A 25,308-nucleotide genomic window follows, 5' to 3' on the forward strand; every position below is an offset into this window, starting at 1 on the left:
TATGTTCCTCGAGTAATTGAGTAACCAGAAAATAAGTTATGGGGCTTCTGTTGTGGGGAACTCTAGGGCAGAGAGCTTCAAAGTTATCTGGTTTTTAATAATGCTTGGTGGTGGATAGAATTTTCTTCTTTTCTGTTTTGGTTTTTTTTTTTTCTTTTAAATAATTAATTTACCTGCACTGTCACCGGAGGGCTAGATGTCATCTTTCTTTCCATTTGTAGTTGATGTGTTACTCAGGCATGACTGTCTGTTACTTGTTGTCTCAAAGTGGTACTTCTGAGTCTCTTGCATTACTGATACCAAGTGTGGGGAAAAAACCACAGTGGTTCCACAGAGCTGTTCACATACTTTGGGGCAAGGGATCAGTGTTGACTGAGGAACCTGCAGGGAACTTACTAACTAACTCTCCACTCCTTGGCTGTCCCCGTATCCTGGGACTTGTTCCTGTTGCTGCTGAAAATAGTACACAGTGCAGCTGTTTCGATGTCACTTCATTAGGACGTGTAACTGCTTGAGGTGGTGCAGAGTTCACATGAACTCTTTTAGGTCCTAGTTGCTTAGAAGTTCTGTAATTGTCTATTTTTACATTTTCACCTTACTCAAAATTCTTCCCCATAGGTGAGCAACAAAACTGTTAACACCATATTTACTCACCACTTGTGTTGTACTGTAAGGTCTTAAGATGGTTTTAAGTATGTTTTGTGCCCAATAGGCATTTTTTATTGCTAAATATCACAAGTGCCTTTTATGATATAACAGTTTTTATTTATCATTTTCTTTTGAAGTTGATTTTACAGATTTTATTAACGTTTTTAATGTTAGGGTTTCTAAATACCTTATGACCCTCTTAAAGACTCCTTTGAAGACAAGGCAACCTCCCTCTTGTCCTGTCACCCAACCCTTTTCAAGACCCCATCAAAACAAATAGGATTGTTTCCATTCCCTGCAGCATATCTTGTTTCATGACTTAATTATTAGGCGATTTCAACCATTCTCATGCTGGACTTTTCACTGCCTGATGGTTAATTAAACTATTAAAATGTCATTACCTAATGATAAGATGGCAAATGTTCAAATTCCTGGTAAGACCTTTTCACCTATTGAACCTTCCAGTTTGCATGAAGTATGATATAATTATGGAAAGAGAACCAATAAACTGAATTTCCCTGTTGGCTGTTTCTTGTTTCCGGTGTCAAGTGGTAATCAGATGGTTTGGGGTGCCTACTCCACAACCAGCCTTTTGGAGACTCCACAGCAGTCAGTCCAGGCATCTCTTTCAGAAACCCTTGTTGTTAGGGCCGGGGTAATTAATGTCTCAGCCTTGGGTAAAAATAAAGGCAGTAACACAGAATGAAGTGCAGCCAACCAGTTGTTACCCATTACCGAGTAGATAAATGAAATATCCATCCAGGGCATTCCATGCTATTGTGGCAGTCACATGTATTCCATATAATGTAAATTATGTAGATTAGGGACCCTTTATAAATTACAGTGTGGGACATAATTGTCATTCTTTTAGGCTCTCCAGACACAAAGTGGAAAAAAAACAGTTTCTGTTCTAAGAGGTGGAGATCATTTAACCATTTGTTATGCAGAAATCCAACTGTCGGTTTGGGAATAGAATACAACAAGAATTAAATTACACCTTGTTATGCATTTGACGTTTTTTAGCATTATTGCTCTTCTACAGTACTAAAACGAGTTATAAAATGTCGCTTTCGTGTGTGCATTTCATATGAATATTTCATATTCGTGTCTCTGCTGAATGAGAATTTTGGTTATCATTCTCATTGGAATAAAATGGCAATGCAATCCTGGTAATTTTTAAATGATAAGGTTGACATGTCTTTTTCAATCTTGCAACTCTGATTGACATTTATTGCATGGAAAACAAACTTGTGATAAACACAACTTTACTTGAGGACTGTATTTCCCATAGCATGACATTTCCCATGTGAATGAAATATGAATTCCACACAGATATAATGTGTTTCTTGAAATGCATTTTACTTTCAGTTCTCTCAATCTCAATTTCTCAGAAGAGCCCATGCCACTTCTGGAGAAACCCATGCTTACTGAGGGATATGGTTAGATCTTGGCTGCTGTCTCCCGTAGTAAACAGAGCAGGTTAAAAGGAACATTTTAGTGACTGTGAGTAGTGCTACCATGCTTTATCTGAGAAATTGTCTTAGTAAACTGTAAATGGGAAAAAGTCTTGAAGAAAAAATTTATTACATTTTAAATTTAGGTTTATGGAGCTCTTAGTGCAAATAGCTTTTCTTAGCAAAATTGGATTTCGGGTTTTTTCAGTCCAGTGAGCTTAAATATCATAATGTCTACATGCTCAACAAGATTAAATCAAAACATAGTATACTAGTAGCTGGAATATAGACATTCATATCCTTTCTGTATTAGTGCTTTGCAAAGAATGCCAGGCACACCTGATAATGGCGTACCTTTTTAGAACAGGCAAATTATTATAGCATATCCTATATATATCCAAATGTGTTGAACTTTTTGTCACTATTTATGCATTTTAATGTTTTCCAGCTGCAAGTTGTTTGCTGTAGAATACATCAAATTTGATTAGTCTTAGACTAAGATCAGATTAGCTTTAGACAGGGATGCTGCTTTCTGCTATTGCTTGACATCCAGTTGTGACCAGTGGATGCAATCTTTTTCCTACCATTTATTAATTATTCATTCCAACAAGTTTGGACCTTGGTATGTTTCCAGTGGAAGCTTGACCTACACATGGCAGCCTTTCCAAAGAATAGTGATTTCCCACAGATTTCTCCCCTCTCACTACAGAAGATGTTTTGTCCGGACCATTAATGACAGAATATGATGGTCCTGCTTAGGGAAGACCATGCTGCTAGATGGTATTTATTTGTGGCCATTAGAATAAAATGCAAATCATGTGGGTGCTGTGGGGTACAGCAGAAGTGCCTCTCGGGTACTGAATTCTGTAAGAACTATGTAGAAGGGGAAAGGAGGAGGAGAAACTCGTGCTGGATTTGTTGATACTGCTTTACTACACTGTCATTAAGTAAAAAGTAGAAATAAGCTTGAGAAGAAAGAAGGAGAACCTAGTTTTCTCCCTTCTGAGTGAATGTCCTAAGCATTCACATCCAGCTTTGCCGGGTGTTAAGGGGCAGGTCTTGTGGGACGTGGGAACTGTTGTCATTCTTGCACCTGAAAGAGCATTATGTACATGTCTACATCTTTATTATTCTGCCTGAAGGCTTTAGCATAACCAGATGGTATTTATCTGGCCATTGTAGATGAAAAAAGCAGCATGTGACAATGATAAACACTGAATAAAAATAGCAAGTACATGTAGACTCTGTCTTAAAGAAGTCAGAGGAATTCCTGAGAATTATTGACTCTGCTGTATATCAATTCCAGAACAAACACTTTGAAAGCATGTGTATGTGTGCATTTATGAAAATCTGTACATCACTTTGATCAGTACAATTTGAGGAGGTCATACTGGCCTAACTTCCCTAGGGGAAATTACACTTTTCCAAAAGCTTGCAGTTTTGTTCAGACCCAGTTGAACAGCGAAGTATAGGACAATAGAAAAGAAACTGGAGCAATAGAAACCAGTCTTTGCCTGGACTGTGGCCCAGATTTGATCACATCCATTGTCTTTCAAGGTCCAAAGAATAATAACAAGCACATGATTATAGATCCGTCGAAAGAATTAAAAAACTACATAAACCGATGAGCAATAAAAGGAATGTAAAACAGTCCAAAGTGAGATGTATAGTGATGAAATGACTAATAGACTGTTCAGATGTGCCATGTTCTTATTTTATGAAAGAATATTGAAAATTAAATGGCAATTATTTTAGAGCAAACGAAGAAAGGATGTAGATTAGAGCTGAGCTGGACATCAGCGTCGGTGATATTTGCATAAAGTGTGGGGTGGCTTTTAAATATGTATAGTAAAGCTCGCATCAAGAACTTGTCATTCTGTATCTGTTCAAGCAAAATTTAAGTAACTGCCTTTCCTATTTCAAAATGTAAATTTTCTATTGAATTATTTGGAGGAATTTTGATAACACTAGTTGGCTATACAGTTCTGTGGTATTCTCTCACACATTTTTCCTTTAAAGGAAAACTCTGGTTTTATTCTGTTTAAGATATTAAAATACAACTTTTTAAACAACATGATTTCATCAGATACCAGAAAGTAAGTAAACTGGCATTCCATTTTAAACTGAACGCATTTTCACCTGTCTTCTGTAGGACTAGATCTGTCATTTTAGAACCCCTGTAATTTCCTGTTGAAATCAGTTCAAATAACATGAAAGCCTATTTGTTAACTTGTGGATGACTTATTTGAAATGGCACTTTGAACACAGATGTGGACATATGCATCAATATTCTGTAGATAAGGATGGCCTGGGTAAAAGCAAAATATTTTAATACCGTAACGATTAAACAATTAAACATTGTATTTCTGCTTAAAAATAACAATGTTTCACTGAAGAACAGCATCTGTTCATGGAAACAGATGCTGTAGTTTCTCATAGGATTCCAAAAAATCAGACAAGACGAAGGTCAGGCTGAGCATGAATAGCACCTCTGTTTCTTTACTTATCTCAAAACAAAAACATGAAGATGACTATACTTGGAGTCCCTGTAGCCCAGCTTCTTGTTTCTGCCAACAACCAAACTTGGATGCCTAAGGAGGAACGTGAGAATAAGGCAAGCATAAATAATTCTCCCTTTTCCCAAATCACTAACATGCATGGGGGCTGCATCCGTGTGTTCATAACATCCCTCAATGGAGGTAATAACCACCTTCAGCATTCTTTTAAGCCCAGAATGTTTGTTCCTCTGTAAACTAGGACCTTCTGTATCTCAGTTACTCTTGAGTAGCTCCTACTGAAGGTACATATCCTAGCTTCCCTTTGGGAATTTGTGATCAGAGTATACACGGTCATCAGAAAACCTCTGCTACACAAAAAGGCTTTTGAAAGTATTTACACTGGAGATTTATAAAATTACCCTGCACCCTGGGCCTCATGCACTTGTGAGAGGAAGCATTCTGCTTGCCAGTCAGCATTTATGTACAACAGCCTGGGGAACTCCTGATCTTTATGCAAAAGTCTATCTAGACCCTGAGGATAACAAAAACAATGTTAGTTTCTTCTGTCAGATTTGGCCAGAAATATGTTGCTGCTTTGAGAGCCTGTGTTTATTTTTGCTTTTTTTGTGCATCATAGTCCTTTTATTCTGTTTGTGGTACTGTTCTGTGTTTATCAAAACACACTGGCTGAAGGAAAGACAAAAACATCAATACTAGCACTACTGGCATAGTTCCAAACAGATCCTGTTTATTTGCTAGAGAGAGCATTGGTTTGAACTGGTCCAATCCTTGTATCTTTTCTTGCCCTTTTATTAATTGCATATTTCAACTTTTTTTTTCGCCCCCCACTTCTCAAACTAGAATAATTTAAGGAAGACACGGATATCTCCTAAATTTATTCCTTTTCAGTTACCAATGTGCAGATGCTTTTTAGGCGCAATCCACAGACCTAACCTGATTCAAGTTCTGTTGCTGGCAGTCTGTTGATCAAAACTGTTATGCTTTTGCAGGAAACCTCCTGCTAACTTGGCCAACATACAATGTTCACAAACTGTTATAGAGCAGTACAAAGGCCAGAATGCATCTGTTAGAATAACAAATTAAAGCCACTTGAAGATTGTTTCAGTGAACTATAATGTGCAAGTATCATGGGTCTTCATCAAATATGATCTTGTTTCAGCAAGACAGCTTACAATGACACCCTGCTGCTTTCCAGTGCTAATGCCAGTATAGAAAATTCTATGTGCCATTTCCTAATAATGATTTTAAAAGATTCTTTATCTGGGAATCTTTAGGAAGGTACAGAAGGGTGATTATTTATCCTTGAATTTGACAGGTGTGTTTAGCTATAGTTCCTACCTGCTGTCTTTAGGACATCTTTTTTTTTTTTAAGCTGTCATATCCTTCCCTCTGTTTCCCTTCTCCTAACTGAAAACCTGGCCATTTTCATCTCTCCCTTTTTGTAATGCAGGTACTTTTGCTCCTTAAATGTTTTAGTTGGCCTTCTCTGAGCCTACTACATCCTCCTTCAGATACAGAGGCCAGAACTGCACACAGTATTTAATGTGGATTCACAGTCTTTTATACATCTGCAAAATGACTTGCTTTGCCCTGTTCTCAGTGTCCTTCCTGATGCTGCCCAGTATTTGGGGGGGAGGGAGGGGGTCTGCACAATTGAGAGAGTGGTTTCAGAGAAGTCAGCAACTCCCAAATTGTAACCACCAGCTCCAAGTTGAGCATCATGTAATCAGGGTTTCAGTTATTTTTTTTCCACGTGTTTGTTTATGCTGAAGCTCAGCTGCCACATTTTCACCCTGTTTGCTCAGCTTTGAGGTCCTTTTGGAGTTTAGCCAGCATTTGACTACCAAAAAAAGCTTAGGATCTTCTGAAAAAGATGTGAAAAACTAGCGGCTTTACTTTTTGCTCCTTTCTTCAGCTCATCGATCATGACACAGTAAAACCTAGCACTGATCCCTGAAAGACCCCAGTTCCTGGATCTTTCCCATCCTGAAAAGTGACTACTAAGACCTTCCATTTGCTGCTTCTCCTTTAAGCAGCTTTTGGTCTATAAAACATTTCCTCTAATCCCATGGCAGCTTAGTTTTTCTAATAGCCTTCAGTGTGGAACCCTGTCAGAGGCTTTATGAAAATTCAAATATATCATGTCCAGTGAATCCCCTTTATCCGCCTTGCATCTTGACACTGTAGAAATCCAGCAAATTGGTGAGACAAGGATTTCCCTTTACAGAATCCATGCCAACTCTTTTCCAATAGACTGTGATTATCTCTGTGCTTCGCGATCTTAGTAAACCCTGCTATCTTACCCAGGGATGTAAGACTCTTTGGTTTCTATTTCCCAGCATCATCTCTAAAGCTCTCGTTTGTAGAAGGGAAACTCCCCATTTTTCTGGCACAATGGCTGTTTGTGATGATAGGTTATACATCTTTGTTTTTAAATTCCACATTTGAGAGCTTTTGGATGAATGCTGTCTGGTCTTGGTGACTTCCTGACATCCAACTTGTTTATTTAGTCTAATACTTTCTGTCTGTTTACTTATTGATCTAGTTCCTTTGAGCGATCTGGTACAAAGAATGCCGTGGGTGTAGGAATCAAACATTTTCAGCAAGAAAGAATAATGCAAACAAATATTTGAGCTTCCTTTCCATGGAGGTGCTGCTTTTCACACCTTTGTCATCCAGCAGTCCCACCAGTGCCTTAGCTGCTTTACTGCTTTTAATATATCAAAGAAAAAGTAAAGTTGTTAGAGCATCCTTTGCTTTTTTCAAGATCCTTTTTAGTCTTCTTCATTTTATGTTTATATTTGGCATGAGTGTTTTTTTGGGTTCTCCCTATTTGCCCAACCTTGCCATTCCTCAAAGTAGAGAAGGTAGGACCGTAATAGTGGTAGCCTCTTTAATTTTCCCATTAAGCCATACATGCAGGTTTCAGACCCACTCAGATGCTTTTTCCTCCACTGACCCTCTGGTTAACACATCTAAGCAACCTTTGCTGTACCCTGGATGTTTGCTTTCCATCTAGTGCTGTTTTGCTGTATCACTGCTTTATTTTGTTAGAGCAAGCCATTGAAATAGTTCCCTGTCAGTTCAACTTGAAGTGATGGAAAGCATGAAGCTGAGAAACAACTCAGCACTTGAATTTATGTTTGTTTTGCCTATTGCTTCTTAATTTAGTGTACGAAGGGGTAAAGGAAAGTTGAGAGATGGCATTTCTTTCTTTGAGAAGGAGATAGTTTACCAGCTGCTTTGATAGTTGAACACGTAAGTCCAGACTAATGAAAATCTAATTTTCCTGTGGTGCAGAAAGCATCTACAGTTCAGAGAGGAACGTCTTTGCTATTATGGTTTTCCTTGTAAAACTGTACACACCACAACAAGCAATTGTTCTGTTACTGAAGAGACATATTCTTACACATTTGAAATACTCGTTAGTTAGAATAAACAGAAGAGAACAGGGGGCTCTTTAAGTGGACATGACTATGTCAGGCTTCAGTTTGTCCTTTCTTAATTTTGAAGGACTTCGGCAATAATTACATTGCAGTAAAAGAGCAGACGTAGGAGGCTGAAATCTGAGCTACTTTAATGCTGTCGTATTTAAAGTGCATATAAAAATAGACTTCATTAGTAATTGAAAACTGGAGTATCTGCTTAAGTGTAACGCCACTTTCACAACTTAAGGGGCAAGGCAGATAATTTGGAATGAACTTCTGTGGTAGCATTAAGGGGGAAGGTTGCCTGAGGCCCTTTGTATGTCCCTTCTGAGTTACAGGTATGTCTGTGCTTGGAGCTCTCCGTTTCCCTTACTTTCCCTGGTAATGCTGATAATTTAAAACAGAATTAATCAGCTTTTGAAGTGGAGAGGTTGAAAACTGATAGAATTTTGTGGAAGCCTCAGCAAGCAGAACACTCTCCCAAAACATTAATTTGCAAGTAAAAGCTCTGTGGATCCCATTCCTTTCTTGGAGGCTGTTCATTAATCCTAATTCTACGCTACATCTTCAGTCCTGTGTCAGTGTGAATCACTAGAAGCATTATAAACATTCTATACTTGTATCTGTTATTTAGCCAGATAGAAAGTTTTATTAGGAAGTTATCTCCCACACGAAAGTCAGTCCACTTGGCTCCCACACAAGGTTCGTGGTCATTTAACCCAAATCATACTCAGTTCTTGATGGACTAATATGGTATTTGATGATAATGTGTGATTTGGATTTGTGTTTTGTCTTTTGAAGGGAAGTTCAGGCTTGCTTGTTCCTGCTGTTAATTATAACAAATCCTGGCAAGTTTAGGGATCTGAAAAGCCTGTCAGATGCTTGCCTTAAGGCCTGAAGTTGGATGTAATTTGCACATAATAAATTGCTTCAATAAGATTTTGTTTCTTAGCTTAATTACATAAGTCTTTTGGGAGTTAAGCTAATGTGAAATTAAGGGTCATGGGACCACCAAAAACCTTTAGAGGTTGTGGTGATAAAATCCAGCTGTTTCTTCTCAAAAACCTCTCACTATATTGTTCTTACCCACTGGTGTTCTTAATGTGATTGCAGTGACATTATGCATCTAAAAAAAAAAAAATAAATTTGATTAGTTGAATTAAACTCTGACTTGAATTGGGTAATTAAAGATGAGTAAGATTCCCTGACTAGCCTGACTGCATGCATTACAGTGTCACCTGCAGTTGTCCTGGATGCCCAGGCTTTGGAATGGCCTTGACTCAATGGGTGGGAATCATGATCCTCTTTAGGGGAGCACCTGCAGTTGCAGACCACATAGCCTTTGAGGAGGCTGTACAAAGTCTTAAACTTCAAGGGAGAGGAAAGCTGTGGAGAAGAGCACTGGGATTTACAAAGGTAGGAAATTAAGACAAAGTTTTAGGATCTTCACTTACGGGAACTTGATTTAGACTGGTTGAAGATGACCAGTGCAGGAAGGAGTAAGAATCAACTTACCCTGGAACTTGGGCATAAGGTAGAAAGCCAGCAGCAATGCTTAGCTATTTGTGCAGTTTTTTTCTTTCCTAAGCAGATTTGTAAAGTTGTTACATTTCAGCCTTGCTTGGGAAAGGTGTTTCTTTTGAAATACTTATGTCTTATTCCTGTTATGTTAACTACAGCTTATCAGCTTATTATTGATGACAGTATTGATGTACTCACTTGCCATCTTTAAATGACGAAATATCAGTATTTTTTTAAGCAGCTTAACATTAGTTTTAAAAATACCATATGGCTATTAGTAATGCTATCTCATCTTACTTAGAATTTTGCTTTGTTTATAATTTTCCTTAATCATTTACAACTGAGATGATGAATAACATCAGGAAAGAGTTGTTTGTTCCTATACAGAACATATATGAACATACAGAACATACAGAACATACAGAACCTATGTCCTGTGAAGTAAAAGAAACACACACTGTACAATGCACACAGTGTTTCAAATATTTTTTAATACTAGATCGTCAGCTCTAGCTGAATATGCATAAAATAGATGGGTTTTATAGGAGACTAGTAGAAAAAAGACTATCATCTGGCTTCTGGGCATTTGTTTTCTAGATACAGTTTTGCGTATTTTTAGGATGTTCCACTTAATAGATAATGTCACTCAAAAAGAGGATTTGTACATCAGTGAACATTATAAGCATTTAAGACATGGATAGTACAGCTGTCATTTTAAAATATTAATAGTATGCTTTTAGGCGCTCATATAGTGAATGACCTGTATATAGTGGCCTGGATAGTATCCTCAGAGAAACAGCCTGGAAAATCCTTTCTTCCCATTAAAAACAAGAGGAAAAAACTGCTTTCAGATAGATGAATGCTGGTTTCTTTGTAGTTAGTGAAAGCATTGCACATAAACTAGTACTTGTAGTGCCTGCCATCTAATAGCTGTAGCTAGGAGACAGTTTTACCAGAAGCTTTTTAGCAACAGTTCTGTTTGGTACTCCATGACAAGGTGGTGGACCTGTTCCTGGTTAGAGCCCTCAGCCATTTCTTCGGTTGGTGCATGGGCCATGTTGCTCTCTTTACCCTATGGTGCAGTTCAGTAAAGGGCTCTCTTTGCCTGAGGACTAGACAAAACTGCATATAGCACCTCACAGATTTCAGCATCAAAATGCCTTAAGACTTTACTGTTTTCTTTTTCTCTTCTCCTTCCCTACCCCTCTACAACACACAAACACATTTGCATGAATAGGCTTTTAAAATTCTTTAAGACAATTTCTAGTATGTATGTATATGTATTGCTTTTTTAGCAAAGTCCATAAAAATCAATAATCCGCTAAAGAAGAAAAACAAATAGGGGAGTATCTGCTTTGGTAGGCAATAATAAAGATGTACATGCAGTAACAATTATTTTGCATGGTCATTCCTCAAGATACCCCTAACAATTATAGGTCAAAGCCTTCTGTACATCTGCACTGCTGTCCAAAAAATGTCAACAACCTAAAGGGACCACCCAGTCTGTGTAACATTTGTTACCTGTCTGTACTGTAGGAAGGCATTTCTGGTTCCTTTTCAAAATACAAAGATTATACAAATTTCTAAGGACTTCCATCCTCACATCATGCATCTCTTTCTTTGTACAGGGATGCTATGGTTACTACAATAAACGCAAATGATAACAAATACACAAGTACTGGTGGGTTTTTCGTCCCATGTGCAGTATTTTTACCACTTGTTAGTTGTAAGAAATCCCACAAGGCTATTTGATTAATGGAGTTTTGTTTGTAATTAACACTTGCTAAATTTTTGGGGGGACAAGTTGGGGAAATGGGGAAGGGGGGTTGCAAAAGGGCTGTCTCTAGCTTTGTAAGACAGAAAAAAAATGAAGAGATGCGAAATGGAAAGCAGCATTTTGTTCTGAGCCCTTTGCCCTATTACACTTTTTAATTATAGGTTATTACTTAAACTGAAGCCCACTTCTTCCTGGCAATACTTTGGGAAATCACTGTTATTCCAATTTTGTCATCCAAGAGCAAACAAAATTTAGATTTCAAAAAGGACAAGCAAAGAGGATTACTAACTTTAATCAAAATGGCAGGCTGAATAACTTTACAACATCAAAGTTATTGCGTCCCAATGAGTAAATGGCTGCTTTTCCAAGCACAGCATTTTAGGACAATTTTTCCATGCTGCATATGATAATGTGGCACTATTTCAAAAGTGTGTAGGCCAGATGGCTCCTAAGTTCAGTGAAGTGCTCAGGATCCAAACATAAAGAAGAGAGGCTTTGAGAACTGAAGTTAGGCTTCCAAGGGACTTGCAGCTACCATGTCAGATTTTCAGTGTATTTTAGACAAATAAATGCCCTAGAGTGTCTTTGTAACTAATTCTTGGTTTGCTCTCTTTTTAGAGTTTCTCTGCAAGGAGTGCCCAAGAGTTCATATTTTTATTGATCGAATTGAACTGAAGGACATTCCAGAAGAGCAGATGTATATGAGAAGGTGGCTTCATGAACGTTTTGAAATAAAGGATAAGTGAGTAGCAATATGCAGAACTTTCAAGAAGCTTACTGCTTTTATTTTAACAGGTATACCCCATGATTTCTGTGTTACCAGCAGTGTAGGGCTCTCTGAAGATAGGTGCTATTGGTACTCCTGTGCATATTTTGTACAACAAACTTGTGGTTAAATCTTTTGGTCAGGAGGCTGGGATTCCTGGGTTCTAAACCTTCCTTAGATTGAAGAGGTATGAGCCCATGTTCCAGGTGCGACTCATATTCCTCTGATACTGTTGATTCATCTTCTTGTAGCTGAGTCATGTGCAGTGGGGAATGTAAGATGCTTGCAGTAGGCAAGCAAGCAAAAAGCAGTTTGAATCTAACCTCACAATCAGTGTCAGGTTAGAGTTAGAGAGGGGCGGGTCTTGATCTTGTCTCTTCTACCAAAATTGTTTCTGCATATTTCATCAGACAGAGACTGGATAAAACCACAAGTAATGCTGAGCTCCCTGCCTTCACTGGGGAAGTAGAAATTTTATCTGTCCATCTTTGAACTGTGGCAGAACTAAAGTACCTGGATCCCTCCAGCATCACCAGATAAGGTCAATGGTGAGCATATGCAAAAGATCCTGGGGGACCTTGTGCTCCAGGACTTTGTGCCTAAATGTATCAAGTATGGCTTGAGAGACAATGGTTTAATTTGCCATGTCTGAAGTCCAGTTTAAGGGAGTTGAATCTAAATCCTTGAATACCTTGTGTGAGACAGAAATTTCCCTGGTTCTTCAGGTATGTTCTGCTTTAAAATTTTTCTGCCTATCTCAGACTGCATGGAAGTAAAAAACTGATAGATTTTTCCTGTGATTTTTGTATCCATGTAAAACTTAACATGACTGTCTGTAGACATGACACTGTTACTAAGTGTCTTAGAAGTTTAGGATCACTAAGTAATTTTTCTTTTCTTCACTTTTGAGAGGAAGAAAGTCTGAACTTAATTGTATAATCTGATACATAAACTACATACAGGAATAAACAAATACTAAATGAAGGAACTGATACGTGAAATAAAAGGCTGTCCAATGTCACTTTAGTAGTCTTCCAGTGAAGATCAGCAAAACTGAACACTGGTCATCTGTGTCTCATTTGTAGACTCCTGTTGACTGTAACGTCTTTTCTGGGACCAAAGTAGTCTGTCAGGCAAATTTAGAGATACTCAAAACAAAACCCCAGGATTTTCAAATCCATTTATTACTGGTTTTCAAAAATGGGAGGAAAAAAGTTACTGTTAAACTAGTGGTGTTGCATTTTACTTTTGCACATCTTGTTTCCAAAATGTTTAGTGTCTTGTGAACCCGTGTTATTTATGAATTTATTCTGTAAAGATAGCTTTTCCCCTTCGTTTGGTGTTCAATTATTAACTGTGTGCTGTTTCGTCCTATGATATTGCCCAGTACTCTGGGCGTATCTGCTAAATGTTGAATGAAAAAGATTCTTTTCAACTTTTATATTCAGGGTTAAAATTAGTCCCCAAAGAAAATCTGCTTTTATTGCTTACAAGGGTTCAGGTTGGGTACTCTGACAAGCAACATTACTTTGAATGCATCATATTCTTATGGCATCCTGATCATTTAAACTTGTTATAGATGAGTTGCTACTTATTGTGAAATCATTCGTTAAATAATGTGTGCTTAGAAGCAGTTATTGCATGAAAATAAGTTGCTTAAAACTTCTTACACTACTGTTTAATTTTGACCATCTCCTTTTGTCTGCTTGTAGGTTACTAATAGAGTTTTATGATGCGAAGGATTCTAAAAGAAGAAATAAGTTTCCTGGGAAAAGTGTTCATTCCAAACTAAGCCTCAAGAAAACTTTGCCATCCTTGCTGTTCTTAGGTGGCCTGACTGCTAGTATGCTTCTGACAGAATCTGGAAGGAAACTTTATGTAAAAACATGGATATATGGGACTTTAATTGGCTGCCTGTGGGTTAGCATTAAACCATAAGCAGATGTTAGTCTCTAGTGAAATGTGCAGTCTTTTCTTGCACATTGCACCAAACTTTTTCCTGACTTTATAGTAAAGAAGTGTAAATAAAGCCTTATTGACCGAATATTGGAGATAATAGAATTTGTGACTTAAGCCTCTGTGTGGTTGGTCTGGGGAAAATAAATGTAGATTTTCAAATTTGCTACTGATTTTTGCTGGAATAATGACCGATAAACCAAGTTGTGATAAATTGCTTTCCCCATGAACTAAAATCCATCTCTACCTGCAGATTCGATCAAGTATGAGTGACACATAAGGGTGTCTTAAGTGGACCTATGAATGTATTTACAGAGATTAATTTAGGGTATATATTTATTCTTCTGATATTCATGTTGAATTTTCGTTACTCGTTGGTGCATTGCAGCAGCTCAGTTACATCTATCCCAGCTGTATCGCAACTAAAATAAACTTTTTTTCTTTACTTTCTTTTTTAAGTTTGCTTTTCAGTTTTAGCTAAATACTGTGTTCTTCAAAAGGGACTATGTAAGCTGGCAAATCATGAGATGTTGTTACCTGAAGCAGAATAAAATGTTCCTGAGAACTACTGTTCATGGGGAAGAAGCTCTGTTTATCTAGTGCATGATTTCTGATTATATGGCAGTATTAGCTGGTTATTTTACATAGGCAAAACATTAAATTTTACTGAGCAAACAGCTTATTTTGCGTACCCTGTATTTGTGTGTAAAAGGACTGTATGCAGTATAATGAAATGTTACGTTTTTGTTTCTGGCCTAACCAGACTGTAGCCTACCTTGTGTCTGTGTTACCCCTGGCACCTCAAGCATTTCAGCTGAGCTCACAGGTCTTTCATGTGTACGTGCCATAAGCAGAAGTTTCCTGTTACCTCATGATTTTCTGTAAGCAAACTCTGTTGTTTGGGTAATGCACAGAATTACTGTAACTTCAGGAGCGTAAGGATATGGTAACAAGGATCCTTCAGGTGTTCCTGCTAAATCTGAAGCATGTGCCTTTTCCTGCTAATCTAATTTAGCCTGATGTTTCATAATCTGGCAGTCATCTCTATGCTGTAATATCAAGCTAAATACTCAAATCATTCTAGGCGGTGAGGACTGCAGTTGGATTAAAGTTACAGGGTTGATGTGTATGATTTGCACGATAGACTAAACCACAACATAGTAAAAGAAATTCATACCTAATCAGTATTTCACCTGCTTGAAAATATACTTCAAAAAGCAAAATCAACAACCAGGAGGTCTGCGATCCCCATGGCTGGTATTTTTGTTGAGGAAATGCCATTTCCTGATACCCAGGCAATAGTCTATACACGCAGCGATGGGGTAGGAAAGAGGATGTATTTTATCTTCTTCCATTAGGGAAAATGGTCTCCCTGTATCAAAATAAAAAAACTAGAGAATATTTTTATATCACACTTGCAAGCTTTAAATGTGCATCTCTAGCTTCGGTACAGTTTGTCTCGCATTGGAGTCCTTTCAGTTAATGTCTCTTAAAATTATAACTCAGTTTTTCAGGTTCCACCATTGCCAGTTAATTAAAGATACTGCTTTTACTGTGTGGTGTTTTTTTTACAGAATTTTATAGAGTAATTACAGGTCCACCTTAAAATCATTTGGTACAACTTTCAGTTTGTAGTTCTGCGTCCTTCCATAATGGATTTTGTCACTGGAGTTATTTATATCAGTGATTGATTCAGGATATGTTGATGAACCGTTTTAAAAACAATGACTGGGAACAATGTTGAAAAACAGTATTGTTATGAGGCTGTGAAACCAGAAAAAAAAAAAGCCATTTTATGTAACAGCCAAATAGGCTCACATGTAGTTCTTCCTATTCTCAGCTGACTATTTCCAGTGGGTATAACCAGAAGGCAGTGTTCCTATGTTAGTGTGATTTTTCAATCATGGAATGAAATTTTACTCTGACATGACTAAATTTCTTTGTAACGGCCAAGAATAACATTTAATTATACATCAAAAATAAATGGAAACCGCTTAATTCATTTGTAGAAAAATAACTGCTATTTTGGAGAGCCTAATTACCACAAAATACTGGATCTTCCTTGCTGTTTAAGTACCAGGAATATAATTGATGCAGTGCAACAGACAAACAGATGTTTATTTTGAACCTTATTCTCTCTGTTAATCTTAATTATTTTTTTCTTGCCATTAATTTATAAGATTTTGAAACTGTAATTTGCTGATGTATTTTGCATTGGGAGTATCACATGCTATTTCTAAATATGCACTGATATTAACTTGAAATATTTCTTCATTAAAATAAGAAGAGCCAATGCTCATTCAACTTTTCTGTCCTGTCTACTTGTTCAGTATTTTTCTGTACTTTTATCTTTGTAATTTGATTAACAGGACTGCCTACAAAAAGGCTACAAGTGCAGTTTGAGTCCTTGGCAGAAGGATTTGTGTGAGAAGCAGTCAGTGAGAAAAAACCAATTTTGTCTTCTTTTCCCATGCAGCTAAAAAATGTGTTAGAATCGATTTGTGCTTATTGCAATGCAACGCACTGCCAGGTTGGGTGGATTGCAGTATCTTTTCACCCATGAACACCTGCACCACACGTTGCTTGTTAATAATGTTTATTCGTGTGCAGTCCATAGTCCTGCCCAGGAATGGGGCTCTGCAGCGATAGGCCTTGCACAGACAGCAAGTTTGGGCAGAGCCAGGGCATGGGAAGAGGTAATACAGCTACACGAAGCATGTCTCCACAGCAAATGCCGCCTAAGTTTTAGTGATGTGTTAAATCTGAGAGGGACCTGTATGTTCAAAAACTTATTTTTCCAGCTGCATAAACGCATCTATCTGATTGTAGCAGTTCCACTCCATGCAAGTACTGCTCTGTTTGTATGCATAAACTATATGTAAAACCACCAAGTGCAAGTTCCACAACGTTTTTGTGTTTACTTTTGTGGAAGGAATTGGGCTAGTAAGGAAGCAGTAACTTGAATAATGGAGAACACAAAAAGTGAAGTGAGACAGAAAACTAAAGCACTGACGGATGCTACTGTGAAGAAATGACATGAGGGGCTCCAGCCTCTTGCAGTCTTTTGCTAACTCCTCTGAAGCATTTTCTCAGTATAATACTTGGGCTTTCTCCTTTCAGTAGAATGCAGTAGTATAGCTGTAAAGCTTTTTTTAGCACTTAGTGTAAACATTTTAGTACTTTAGAATTGGCTCCTGATTATTCTGGTATTTTAGCATGTATCGAATATATATATATTCACTCTGCGGGGGAGAGAGGTAACCATTTTAGGTTTGGATAATGAAGGGGACCAGAAGCAGGTTAGGGATTTTTGGCTTAGTGTTAAAAATGAAACAAGACTTCTTGCCCCATCACCTTCAAATAAAAACCATTTTTAATGGCAGAAATTTCAGCCACACCCTGAAAGGCAACAGAAAACCAGTTAATGGGTTCAAGATATTTGGCACCTGCTTTACAAATACTTTTCCTCTATAAATGTGAAAGCCACAGTTTGGTTCTTACCTGCAGCTCCAGGTCACTTTTTAGCATAATGGTTCTGATAACAGGGCTTGAAGTGAACACGATGGGGATTCTCTTGTTCTCATTGTCATGTTCTTGCCTGTCTCATCAGTCTGGGGCTTTGTGGTCCCAGTGAAGCGTCTTGCATGATTTGCTAAGCATAAGACAAAAAAGTTGTTACTTTAAGTTTGTATAATGGCAAATCGCGCAAGTAAAACAAAACACAGAACAAGTCCAGAGCAGGAAAAGCAGTGATAATCTAATACATAAAAATACAGGATTAGAAACATCAGCTCCAGCCTAGCATGACTGTATCTGATTGATTCCAGGGAACATTTCTTTTCCATATGGGGACCAATCTCCCTGTCAGGGTGGTGAGTATTTCTCCTACCTGTCCTCTTTCAGTCCCAGACCCACACCCCTGCCCTGGGCTGACTGGTGTGGTATTTTCCTAAGGAGGAGTCCCTCATCACTTTCCATATTGATGTGAATCTTGGGTTTCCTTCCTCCTCCTGGACCCAAAGAAATTCCCTATTTGTATTAAAGCCTGATAGAATTCTGTGACACCCACCTCCATCAACCTACGTTCTCCTTTTGGGAACTGGTATTTGGTGGGCAAATGCCACTGGAGAGGCTGGGGTCTGCTGAAGGGCTGGAAGGAGGTGCTGCCATTGAGAGAGGGGTTATTGGTAAGTCTGTATCGGATATCCAAGACGGATCTCCCACCTCTGCTGGCGCATGCTCTTCCAGTGACAAACAGTTTGCATGGCCATAAGTAAATGCAAAAACTAGACACTACCCTGGAAAATACTGACTTGTTCCTGGGTCATATTTGTATCACAGCCGTTCTGCCTCCCTTTCATCTTGTGTGGGAACCCAGTTTTCAAAGCATATTTGATGCTTCTGTTTGTGTTCCCTGCATGACTAATTCGAACCAGAGCCATTTCAACCTGTTTGCTCGATTGGCCCAGAGATACTACAGAGGATGCAGATGTTTAAGGCCAGACATTGCTGTTGATCCTCTGGCCATGCAGTGGCAGAGCTGTAGGTCTGAGCTCCCAGGCTCCCCACAAAGCCCCTCAAATCCCGGACCCACCACAATAGACTGAGACAGGCATCACCATGGGCTGCTAGTACAAAGGGTTTTGGAGATAAGTTGTGCCTAAAACCCACTTGGTTTGTTGGCAAAGTATCCATGACCTAGTAGTCTCTCCAGAGAGTCCTTCTAAAACCTAGGGCTCACTAGGGCTTTGAAGCATGGACAGGCAATGAATTGGGAGAATGATGCCTACTTAAGGGCATGAAAGCCCAGTCATTAGAACAGAAAGTAGACTTTCTGTTCCAATGTAGGAACGTCTCCAGAACTCACAGTACTGTCCCCTCCACTCCAAGTCCTAAAGGCAATGTGCCAGTGCTGCTTTTCACCTCTTGCTTGCTTTGGCAAAGGTCGGAAAAGGTTTCAAGATCTGTAGGGCCAGCATGACTGTAACTGATGCTGAAGGCATTGGCTGGTACACGGATGTCTGTATTCTGCTTCAGCCCTGGGTCATTTCTGCACCCAAAATTGAACTGCTGTAGGGACAAGGTGGAACTAGAAATGGCCCTGTGAGCTCACACCAGTGTGCAGGCAGCTGTAGCCTCCAAGCTGTGGTTATGAAGTAAGGAAACGGGGAGGGTTTTGCTCTAAAGTGCCATATTTTTGAAGTGCCTTTCCGCTTTGGGAATGAGCCTGGCACACCATGGGAACTAGCAGACCTTGTCTCCACTGTGCCTGTTGTGATCCCACACTCTCTGCACCAAGATCCTCTTCCCCATCCTCTTAAGACACCCGTGAAGGCTGGAATTGCCAAAGCAGTTTTGAAATTCTGGATGCAGCCAGCCTCTGGCCTTTCTCAGCTGTACAACTATTCCATCCAGTTGGGACCACAGGGGAAGCTGAGCTAGAGAGAATTTAATTTGCAGTTGGCCAAGATGGGAGAGTTAACACTGTAATGATCCCAGAAAGTATCAAATGTTGTACAACATCATTAGGCACAAATAAAAGGATATGCAGAATTCTCAAGAGTGAAACCTGAACTGGGGATATTAAGTTAAATTACTTTTCATGCTGTATGCATAATAGTCCCTTGTTGAGGTTTTCACTTACAGTTTAGCAGGCATTTACATCTCCTATAGTCTAATGTTGCAGTTTTAGCAGAAACATAGATCCAGAAAATGGCATTGCCTTCACATTAGTTTGCACCCAAAGTCTTCTAAAGTCTTGTGTGATAAAAAGACTATAAAAGAATTGTCTCTAATCTGTATAATCAATAAACATTTCTTGGTTTCTATAAACTAAGAAGTGTTCACTTCTTGTCACGAGGTATAATAAAAAGCTTGTTTGACATCAAGGTGCTTTCATAAATTCCCACTGACCACGAGGGATTCTGTTAGGATGGCCACATACTGGCAAATGTTGAAAGGATTTTTAAAAAACATGTAGGTTTTTATAGCTGGGGAGGGTAAATTAAAATGCAGAAGTACTTTTATCTGGACCATACACACTCGGTGGCAGCCATAGGTCCACCTGCATGTCTAGCAAGAGAGAAGTATAGGTGAATAACATAATCCACACTGCTGTTCAAAGACAGGAAAGTACAGTTAATGAAGAAACAGTGGTTTTATTTTCCAGAAAAGGAAAGGTATTTCAAAGAGCTGACAAATAATTTTGCATTGCTAATTGTACTCCTGTCAGTGCAGGATATGGTATTGTTTCTATGTTTAAACAGTAATATTAGTAACAACAGTAAACAGATTGTGTGTACATATCCTTATACTGTCAATTGCATTCCTCTTCTGTGACAAGATAATTAGAGATGCAAGAAGTTGCAATACTTAAAACACATCCCCTTCTGCACCACAGGGCTGGAAATGCCAAGTGGCCGCTGCCGCTAGCTGCTCCTCTGTGTCCCTTTGGAAAGCCGGCTGCTGCTTTCGGAGCCAGTTTAAAGCTAACAGTTATTCTTGGCAGCTCAACATGTATAAAAGCAAAGGTGTGATCAGGGACACATACCATCACCAAGAACGCTGGTTACAGTGAGAAAACCTAGATAACCCGTCAACAAGCCCTGCAGAGGCTGGGAATGGGAACTCAAGCAAAAAGGTGAATTTGGAACTGTGGAAAAAAACCCTCTCCAAATTTTATGACATCCTTGAAAGGAAGGAAGGAGTGCTCCCAAAGCCACGAAGTTTGGAGTAATTTCGATATCAAATGATGCCATTGAATAATTGGATAAGGGTCTCCCAGGCTGCAAGTTCTCACTTCTCCCTTCTTTCTCAGCTCAGGCCAAATTCTGCTACATGAAGTTCTGAGTTTTGCATCCGTTATTCCTTAGGTCCTGACTTAAAATAAGCCTAGTTTGCAGAAGACTTCAGGACTTCCATCTGCTGTAGAAGGCAACAGAAACATTTAAAGTACATCCACACATCACTTTTCAGCAGTCTCCTGGTAGAGCAAATGTACTTCTTGGACTGAACAATCAAGCTCTGGTTTTCTGTTTGCAATATGACAGCACTACCCTTCCTTGCATTTCAGGGATATTCAACGAGCACTTTGTTCTGTGAAGTTATGAAGCTTTTTTTATAACATTCACCATGATGGTATCAGGAGGAAATGTGTGATTCTGTCCTTGTAATCACATTTATTTAACATACAGTCAGGAAGGTATGGAAAGGCCTTTTGTGTGAGCACAAGTGTTCCTCAGTGAGCTCAGAAAAATGTGCAAAGAGAGGCTGAAATGGGATCCCTCGCATCCTTTCTCCATTGCATTGCCAGACTCTGTGCTTTGCTGTGCCGCAGTCTCCTCTTCAACTTCCAATTTCCCCCAGTCTGTGCACACTTTGGATCCCCCAGCTCTCTGCCAGGGTTCATTTTGCCTGCTCCAAGTCTCCTTTTCCAAACTATCTCCTCCTTTTGCATGTCTCACTGCTCTGAATGCTGTACAGCCAATGTCCTTCACAGCCTGGAAACAAACAGGCAAAAAAAAGAAATAAAAATCCATGCTTTTGATTCTGAGCGTCTGGATTTACAGCTGTTCTGGCCTGAAGGAGTTAGGAATTGCAGTTCTAGGGAAGTCTTGCTCTGGGCCCTGGAGCATGTCCCATGCTCATGAACTCACCAGAGAATGAAGCCTGCAAGTGCTGACTGGTCTCTGGCAAGCATGTGTGAGCTACAGCTGGCTTGGTTTTTTTTCCAAAGCCTTATGAATTGGCCAAATTGAGACAGAACTTTTAGTGAGATTAGAAAAAGCCCATCTCAGGAGTAAGGTTATTTTTTTTTGTCCAGTTCCAAGTCCCACAGCTTTTCGAAGAAGATTGCCAGAGTATGGGAAGGGAGCGTGGGGGTTGGTTTGTCTTAAACCTGGCCATGATTAGGTTAAGGAAAAAGTTTGTTCTCAGAAATGTGGAGCTGTTGTGGCTGAACATTCTGAAGAAAACCCAGTCTTCAACACACACCTGGCAAGGAAAGCTTTGGCATAAATATTTTCTGATTAGGCAAAGGTATATGGAAATAAGCCCAGGATCTACATGGCAAGATGCACCGGGCAGTCATAACCATAGGTTCCACTACCAGCCCCGTATGTAACTTCCATCTTTCTCTCCCTCAGCCTTGAACTCCAAGAAAATTTGGTATCAAGGAATCAATGTGGAATCAGTCGTGGTTTCGGCCAGATTTGGCTCAGTCTCTGTTTTTAACTGGATGTCTTCAGTGAATCCATTCTGTGGCCGCACGTATCTGAGATTCTGCTTTCTGTATAATGAAGTTTGGCTGCTAGAGCCAAACCTAGTAATGTGCCAAGACAGCTTGGCTATACAAATGAGGTTATAAAGGTTTAACTAAACTAAAGGGCTGAAGCAGAAAGTAGCTAAAAGTCATGTAGAGCTTATCTAAGTGTTTTGCTTCCTTGTGTAGGTAAATACCATAATTTGTTCACTGAGTATTAATTTCTAACAGCTGTTCCTGAGTATACCTTCATCATCCAGCAGCAATGAGTCCCTAAAGTGCTCAGAATCGGCCCTGCCACCCAGGTGAGGTTAGTGTTGCTGTTACAAAACTGGCTGTCTGACATTACTAACTTCTGCCTGGAAGAAGTTTGACTGATTGTAAAATGCGTTCAAAACACATGACAATGCTGGGGGAAGAATGCAGCCCTTAATTGAAAAGAAAAACGATTTCTTTCATTAAACAGGCCTTGCAGCACACAGTTCATGTAGCATGCCAGTACTTGGTGTTCAGCAACAGCCACATAGGTCATATATTCAGGCTCATGGGGTTCCTTTTTAGGGTTCCAGCATCCTATGTAGCCAAGACAAGTGACCGGCCTGCCAGGGCAGCTGGGGTTTGCGTTTTTATGCTGTGCTAGCCGGCTGTGAGATGCAGCGCTGTAAGACCCCAGCGTTCTGCCAAGTTGCATGTCCTTCTCTTTTCTGGATCAGAAAGGTCCTCTTACACCACCTGCCATCTAAGTGACTCCACTGAGTTTGCACAGGAGCAGAGCCAAGGAGCAGCTTCACGCAGACAGTGGAGGTCTCGGTCAGGAGGCAGCAAGTATGAGCCAAGAGGCTTGCCCGGTGTTAGTAAGGATCTAACTTGTTCACAACAGCAGCGACTCAGCCAGCATCTTGGATTAAACCACAGAATTTGGGCCCAGCTGACACACGCAGTGTGGATGCTGTCCTACAGGTTGCCTGACACGAGCCTCCCCTTGAGCATATCCACTCCCGCCATGCTCAGCTGGCACGGGTGCTGCGGGGCTCCCTCCCTTCCTCCTCTGCCGTGGGAAACTTGCCTTTGTGTCACCTCTGAAGTCATTGCTGACCGGGCTGCAGGGATGAGCACTGGGGCACCAGATAATTTCCCTTGTGCAAATGAACTCAAACTTGCCCGTGCCCTGATCAAGCCACCCACAGCCACCAGTGGGTGACACATCCCATCCCTGCAAGCTCAGCGTCCTCTGGAGGCAGGAGCCTGGGGCTGGACACCCTGTGTGGTCCTACTCTCTGTTCCCTGGGCTCCAGCAATGATCTAGACTACCTGGGGTTTTTTAAACATTTCACACCAAATTCTCACTTGATTGAAGTTCCTCCATGGAGCTACCCAGAAGGACTGGAAGAGATGTTACAATTTATAAGCCAAGGGGTTAGAGTTGTAAAGGGGTATTTATTATATGGCAGCAAGTACATGCTGATTCCAAGCACTGTCAGCGACGGCAGCAGTGTACCTCACTGCATTTGCCCATGAGAATCCAGCCAGCGTGCACCTCACATGTCTGCACCAGGGCACACTGATATATGGGACTGCATGTGTGTTTGGGTATAAGGACTAGTGGTTTTGACTTTCCATTCTTCCATGTTTTTCCACATTAAACTGCAAATGCAGAGGGACATAGTGATTTTCATTATAGTGAAAAAGTCAAAGTTGAATCTTTCTGTGCAGCTTATAATGAAGCTTCAAACCTGAGTTTTCTTGCCTGCACAGCTTTTGTAATGCGGTGGCTGCTCTAAGGTACCCAAGGCATATTAAGAAGCACTTTCTGTAGGGCAGATATTCCCCAAAGAGTCCCGTGCAGAGTGCTGGCAGCCAGGGCTGTGAGATGGACTCTCTTTCCTGCCCTATGCAGATAATCCTGCTTTGCCCCCAGCAAACCCTAGTTATTTTGCTGCCACTGGTGAGAGCTATCATCTTCTCTTCCCTGCATGATATGGGATATTACATGCGTGAAACAAGGCTTGAAGGGACCTCTGCAGCAAACCCCGAACTCCAGGGGCAGTGCTGGTAAAGGGGCAAATAGGAACGGTAAGTCTGAACAGTCGAGGTAGGGACTGTAACATCAAAAGGCAAAGCAGTCAAAGGAGAGAAAATTAGGCTACAATGAAAATGGATGCGCTGCCAGCTCTTGCGGGTGCCCTGCAGAAATCTGTCGCTCTGTCTGGTTTTGCCAAGGCAGGGAAAGGGAAGCCGGTGCTCACTGGCGATGCTCCGGCACCGGCCCAGCGCTAGTATTTACCACCATCTCGTGGTGAACGGGGAGATAACCAGCCCCGCGCTGTTCCCACTTAGTAGTAGCGAGGGGAAGGGCAATGAGTCGATCCTCACGTCTTGCAGCCAGTGCTGTCCCTGGACACCCCCAGCAAGGAGGAGATGCCGGGAAATCACTGCACATGGTTGACCAAGGCTGCGGGAAGCGTCACCGGTTTCATTCCCTGGAGATCGCAGGCGACGTGTGGTATGTGCGCAGCCCGGAGGAAGTCCATCTGACAGACCTCACTCCTCTGCGGCACTCGCCAAACCTCAGTAAGAGACCTGCCTTCCGCGGAGCCCTCAGTCCTGAGAGGTGGTGCAAGAGCCCACGATGCTTCTCTTCCAACACTGACATAACACCTTTGGAGGCAGGAAAAAAAACCACCTCCCTGCTCCTTTTCCTGTGGGATGGTAAAATACATGAAACCAGCAATGGCAGTGAGTTAGGTTCACAGTGAAAGAAATGATGGAGATCAGTTTAGAAAGCAGAATTTCATGGGAGGGCAGAGCAGGAAGAGGACTGCCAAAACCATGGGGAAGATCTATGATTTCCTACTGAAAATATGTGAAGCAATTTTGAGCTTTGTTTTAGCTGCTTTCAGAAACCTGTGGCACAGTTAACAAGCCTTAATGCATCATGGACTAACTTCTACAACTGAGAATCCCCCCAGCCTGATAATA

General features: G+C 40.3%; 1 protein-coding gene across 1 annotated transcript in view; it reads left to right on the forward strand.

Annotated features, from left to right (window-relative positions):
* Positions 1 to 14,157, forward strand: part of AGPAT5 (1-acylglycerol-3-phosphate O-acyltransferase 5) — a gene marked incomplete at its 5' end in the record, with an annotated part of 36,984 nt that extends 22,827 nt beyond the window's left edge. The window contains 2 exons of the mRNA XM_010020410.1: positions 11,966 to 12,089; positions 13,826 to 14,157. Coding sequence (XP_010018712.1) covers positions 11,966 to 12,089; positions 13,826 to 14,051 — 350 coding nt within the window. The remainder of the gene's footprint in view (positions 1 to 11,965; positions 12,090 to 13,825) is intronic.
* Between the last annotated feature and the right edge of the window lie 11,151 nt (positions 14,158 to 25,308).

The sequence above is a fragment of the Nestor notabilis genome, unplaced genomic scaffold (genome assembly GCF_000696875.1).
Source record: "Nestor notabilis isolate BGI_N333 unplaced genomic scaffold, ASM69687v1 scaffold8958, whole genome shotgun sequence".
NCBI classification, from domain to species: domain Eukaryota; kingdom Metazoa; phylum Chordata; class Aves; order Psittaciformes; family Psittacidae; genus Nestor; species Nestor notabilis.